Source organism: Abrus precatorius, unplaced genomic scaffold (assembly GCF_003935025.1).
Source record: "Abrus precatorius isolate BTA unplaced genomic scaffold, Abrus_2018 Scaffold10, whole genome shotgun sequence".
NCBI classification, from domain to species: Eukaryota; Viridiplantae; Streptophyta; class Magnoliopsida; order Fabales; family Fabaceae; genus Abrus; species Abrus precatorius.
Window position 1 is genome coordinate 4,910,964 of NW_020874292.1, and position 6,480 is coordinate 4,917,443.

Sequence of the window (6,480 nt, forward strand, 5' to 3'; positions counted from 1 at the left end):
ATATATATAATTCCCATTCTTTTATATATATTCTTATTTAAATGTTTTAGAAGATTCATTTTTTTATTTAAAAAAACTCTAATAATATAAACAGTTCCTTTTTTTTTTACTAAATTATAAGTATCCTCTGTTAAAAACAATTTTATTTAAATATTAGCAGGAAAACTATATAAGTTAAGTAAAAAAAGTCATTGTTAGTTGATTTATTTGTTCAATAATAAAAATGTTTTTTTCTTTTAAAAGCCTTTGTTCTTTTTTTTTTAATTTTAATTTGCAAACAAAATCTTTTAAAAAAAATGTAAATACTTCTTGTAATAAAAAAAATTAAAATATGTAAACATCGCAATTTTCAAATCGATTAACAAGTTTAAATAAATAAAAAATAATATGATAATATTGTATATATGTACGCTTAAAAGAACCAATTATTAAATTGAAAATAAAATTTTTATTCATGCATAAATAGAAGTTGACTTATGAAGAAAAAAAGTAAAATTTTATTTATCATTAATTTAAACATACTTATTTTTATGAAATATTTTAATTCAAACTAATGATAGATAAAATTTTACTTTTAAAAATATTCTCTTATTTTAGAAGAATTAAATCTGATTAAAAAAATTGACTACTTCAAGCTAACTTTTTTAATTATGCAATTTTTTAAAAACATATTACATAACGTGTTTGCAAAACCTTATTTTTAAGAAACAATTATATTTTGAATTTTTTAATATTAATAGAGCTCATTTGACAAATAAAAAAAATAAGGCATAAAATTTTTTCGTCTTATTCTATTTTTGACTTGTATTAATTAATACAATAACTCATTAAATTTATAATATTATTCTATTCAGGATAAAATGTGTCTAATAAAGAAGTTTAAGTGAGAAAAAAAGAATACAATCTTTCTGTTTAATTATATGAATACACATTATTACATAAAAATAAAATAAAATAAATATTCTATTTTATTTTTATTGGAATCTTATATTTTATCTTATTATATTAGATCCACCAAATTCAATGCTTAAAAAAATAATAAAAAGACAAATGAGAGTAAGCATGATCCATATGAGACCGGTAGCCCTGCTCCACGCCTGCCAAAAGGAAGGCGTGTCCATGCACACGGGACATGCCGTCATCCCTCCTCTGCTTCCTCTCAGTACCTTATCATTTGTTTGCACCATTTTTATATAATTGGAAAAGATTAAAAGGAATTAACTTTTCCCCCTCTTTTATTCTTTTTAATTTCAATTTTATCTCTCCTCTTAATTTCTTTGCTTAGAATGAAAAAGCAAAGCAACGAGACTCGCACCATTCCCATTTCTTTCACTCCACACTGATTCAACTGTGTCCCCATCTCACTCCAAGAGGTGTTTATTTGGTTACTTCTCTCAATTCTCATTGACCTTACTATTACCCTCCCACTCTCAAAAGGCCACACGTAAGTGTCCACTCCCAACTTGCCCACCCACCACCTCTCTTTGATTCCGTATACTCGTACACACTACATACCCCTCCACACACAAATTAGTATTATTATTTATATAATTTTTATACCCCTTTCGAAAAGAAAAAAGTAATATCCATGGCACTTAATAATTGCTAGCTATATATATTAAGGGTCATTCCTTCTTCTTGGGCACTTGGAATCATTAGTCATAAGAATTGAGCAATTTAATAAAGGTAGCATGCAGGAGGAGAAGAAGATGAAGGTGAAGAAAGGGTGGCTTGCTGTTCAAGTGGGTTTAGAAGAGGAAGAAGGGTCAGAGAGATTTGTTATACCAATTTCATACCTTTACCATCCTCTCTTCAAGGGTCTTCTAGACAAAGCTCGTGAGGTTTATGGGTACCACACCGATGGGCCTCTCAAGCTTCCATGTTCAGTGGATGATTTTGTTCATCTTCGTTGGCGAATTGAGAAAGAGTCCACTCATCACCATCACCATCATAACCACAACCATCATCGCCTTCCTCATGCTTTCTACTTCCACTCTTGTTAATCTTGTTTAAGGGATGTGTATGGAACGGATATTGCATAGTGCTAATTAGTAATTAGGGAATTGACGCCACTCTCTGTTTTTTAATGTCCAGAGGGAATCAAATACTCTGCTTTCAAGCGTAAATCTTCTTATAAGCCAAAAGCTTAACTTGTTATGTGTTTTCTGCTTCTAGTGCTTTCACCGATGAGGAGAATATGGATTCAAATCTATAGATTTTCTCCTTTAACTTTCTTTTCTTTTTCTTTTTCTTTTTTCCCACTATATTATGCACAAAATTTGCGACCCCTTCCTTCAGTATTTTCTGCTATTATTCTTTTAAAAACAGTATTTTATAAATATTTCCTTGATGGGTACACTTAAAGTGAAATAAAAAGAAAAACAAAATAGTTAACTTAACAAAATGAGTTATCTTGCTCGTTTGGACTGGTTCATTAAAAATTTTGGATTTACAAAAATAATATCCAAGTCTAAATTTTCCTTTTTAATTTTGTTCTTCTGCAACATTAGACTAGAAAAATTAAATTTAATTCAAACTTAAAATTTGAAATTCACGCTTTACATTTTTATAGATGAGTTCAGGTCAATCCAATTAAATTAGTCTACTTTACCGACTCTAAAAAAAATAAAAATAAAACATTTAATAAAAATAATAATATTTTAATATTTATATATCATAATTATATTTTTTATCAAAATTAAAAGGTTTATATTGAATTACAGTTTAAAATTAGTATATTTTATTAGAAGAGTTTGAATTTATTTAATTGAATAAGTTTATTTTTTTCAGCTATAGACATAATAGAAAGAGATAAATAAAAAAAATAAAAGGCATTAAATGAGAATTAATATTGTTTTATTTATAAAAATCATTATCATATTTTTGAATAAAAAAATGCTTTATTACAGTGAAATGTAAATTTTTACCTACTCTTAAAACTAGATTTTAATTAAAAATTGAAAAAATACTTTAAAAAAAAGTGTAACCAAGATTTGATGAATGATTATTGGGTGTGAAAAATGAAGAGTGTATAATGGGAATTGATGTATATTACCTGGCGAGCAACGAGAAGCAGGAGAATAGGAGTAGTGAAAGCCAGCGAATGTGCAGAAAAAGGGTAATGGAACCTGCAAGTCTGCAACTGGCTTTGCTTTTTGGAACATTCACAACTCCTAACCGCTGCAACGGATCTCTTTGCTATTTGCCTCATCTTTCTCTGCCTAGCTGTGCAGCACTACCCCCTCCCTCTTACTATCATTTCCTCACTTTACTGCACCTCTTTCTCAATATAAATCAATTTTTTTTTAATTTGTTAGATATTAAATTATAATATTTTAATAATTAATTCTAAATATTATAAATTTTATATAGACTAAATTTTTTTAAACATCTTTAGTATTAGTCTTTAATTTTACTATATTCATTTTTTTATTTTTAAAAAGATTGACGTATAAAGATAAAGCATAAAACAAACTCTTAAAGGTTATCGTCAGTAACTTAAAAATGATAAAGTTAATTATAAAAAAAGATAAATTTAAAATAATTAAAAACTAAAAACTAAAATCAAAATTCCCAACAAAATTAAAAATATATTCCAGCCATGATTTTTTCACTACATTACCGCGTTATTCTGCCCAACAAACTTCTTTGGACCGTGTAATTTAGTTATAACATTTTTTTTCTCTGCAATTTATTTATTTATTTGACTTATTTTATAATCCACAATTTATTGTTAGCATCTTCTTTTCATGTGTCAGATGGTCTGAGTCTATTTGGCCTATGATTGTTGTCGATTAGAAAAAATAAATATGATTATTATTAAGAATTTAAATTATTTTGCATGTTTTTATTTATATTTTAGTTCTTTTTTATTTATTTTTCTCTTATTCTCTTTCCTTCATTTCTTTAATTTTTTTTATTGGTAAACCACATTTTTTTACCTCACCACCAACACTTTTACGTGATCTTTCAGCGCATTTTAAATAATTTTTTATTATCTCACATGAAAAAGTTTTGAATAGATAAAGAATATTATTGTCAAACTTTTAAAATTAATTTTTAAAGTTATACAAAAATATTTTAAAATTTAATTTTCATAAATAAAATAAAAAAACTTTCAAAAATTAAATTCTAGAAGCATGTTTAATAAATTTTCAAAATTTAACTTCTGACATTAGAAACCGAGGTTAGTTTCGAAAGTTAAATTCTAGAAGCTTGTAAACTAAACTTTCAAAATTAAATTCAAGAAGCTTCCTTAATGATTGAAATTAAATTTTAAAAACTTATTAAACTTGTTTATGTAGTTTAATTTTCAAAAAATTCTTTTAGTTTGAATTCTAAAATTTTATTTCTAAAATTTGCTTTTAATTTGAATTCCAAAAGTTAATTTTCGAGACCTTGTAAAACATGATTTTGGAATTTAATTTTTGAAAGGTTAGCAAGCTTTTGAAAATTAATTTTCAGAATTTAGCATTTTGTATTTTTATGTTTTTATGTTTAGATTAAAATAATATAATATAATTATTAAATTTTTTACAAAATTGGTATTTTCTTCTTCTTACTCCTTTCTTCTTTATTTCAATTACCTTTTCTTGATTCAACATCACCTTTTGATTGCAAGAATGACAAGATATGATATTCCTTTAGTAGCACTTGAAGTTATCCTATATCAGGTTGGCTAATTCAAATTCTTCTTGTTCCTTGATTTTCCTACATCACTTTCAACATTTCAATTAAAAAGCGGAAATTAATTATCATTTGAAGAAATCAAAAAATATAATGCAAGAGATGAAAGATGCATTTTCATCAATGTATTAGATGTTGTAAAAATGATGATGCGTTGAATAACAAACGTAGTTTAATATTTCATTCCAATCTTAAATATTTTACTAGTTATATTTGATTAGAGAAAAGACCATGTTGACTTTAGGCAAGATGTTGGATGAATATAATTGTTTGAAAAATCAGAAGGTGATGTTGGATCAAGAAAGTATTACAAAGATGAAGAAGAAAAAGGAAAAGAGCAGCTAAGAATATGAAAATGGAAGGCATAAGAGGAAAAGGTGAAGGAGTTACAGTTTGAGATCTAAAGAAGACAATGAATAATATCCACACAGTACATGTCGTAGAAAATAACAAAAACTTTTAATATAATTAACACTTTTAGTATAAAAAAGACCTATTTGAAATATTTTTAAAAGTTAGAGGACTACAATAGACTAAAAAATATAGAATAAAATTGAAACTCACCTAAAAGTTGGAAGACAAAATCACTAAATTTGCTTAATTTTTTAAAAAATTTTATTTACATTGCAATTATAGCAACAAGAGAAAGACATATATGCCCTACAACTTTTATACATAAAGAATGTGCACATGTAGCTATAGAATAGGAAGATCATGATGAACCAAAAGGACTATGATGGACAATAGGAAGGTGTTCTTACAAGCCCTCTAAACCAACAGTAGAACAATTTTTAGGAGGATTTGATGATGCATTTGTGCTTAGGTTTTATAAAGGTCATGTTGCTCATTATTTATGTGATTAAGAGATAATAATGATATTATTTAAATGATTATTATATTTACCTAAACATAATCACTCATGGTGAAAGAGTGGACGAGTTAAAAATAACTCATGAGTGCAAATAAAATATTGCCAAAATTTATAGGTTAGCACCATTAATAGATTATATATATCAAATAATTGACAATGGACTTTTGTCTTCCTTTGTTGAGAGATGACACATTGACGCAAGTAGCTTTCACTTACTAAGTGAGTGAGTTGGTGATTACGTTAGATGATGTGTCATTTGTAACGCTCCAAATTTTTTGTAATATAGTTTGATTATTAATATAAGTAGTTGCGTTGACTTTTTCGTGTTTTGTGTGTCTGTATATATATATATATATATATATATATATATATATATATATATATATAAACATATATATGTATGATGTGAATATATATTAGAGTTGCACTTGAGCGTGTGATGAACTTTGAATGTTGGTGTGTATAAATGCTTATGGACGTGTATAACTATATTTGTATATGATTGAATTGGATTGATTGGACCAAAAATCAGGTTAAAGGTGTATTACTGGGGCATTCTCGCTGTAGCGAGAGGACCCTGAGAGGAAGGCGTGAAACTGTCGCCTTGTCACTATAGTGACAAAGCAACAATTTTGGGTAAATTTCTAGGTGCAGTCTCGCTGTAGCGAGAATCTGCAGAAATCAAGATGCAATTTTCTCTGATATTTTAGTTGTAGCGACAGGGGGCATCGCTGCAGCGAGAGTGTCATGACCAGAGAAGATTTAAAGGGGCTAGGGCTTGAGAAACTCATTTTTTCCCTTTTCTCTCTTCAAGGTCCCTTCGATTCTCTCACCTCCAAACCATTTTCCACCGATTAAATTGTCTCAAAAGCCGTTCGTGAGCTAGATTGAAGGTTGGATTCATGTGGGAAACGCTTGAAGGT

At 27.3% G+C, this 6,480-nt stretch overlaps 1 protein-coding gene across 1 annotated transcript; it reads left to right on the forward strand.

The window, feature by feature from the left end:
• Positions 1-1,691: 1,691 nt before the first annotated feature.
• On the forward strand, positions 1,692-2,003 carry LOC113853197 (auxin-induced protein 6B-like). The gene has a single exon (XM_027483697.1). It carries the CDS (start codon positions 1,692-1,694, stop codon positions 2,001-2,003), a length of 312 nt encoding a protein of 103 aa, XP_027339498.1.
• The last annotated feature ends 4,477 nt before the right edge of the window (positions 2,004-6,480 follow it).

What these genes read in the sequence shown, in the direction of transcription:
- LOC113853197 (XM_027483697.1), top strand. Translation starts at nt 1,692, where the DNA reads ATGCAGGAGGAGAAGAAGATGAAGGTGAAGAAAGGGTGGCTTGCTGTT.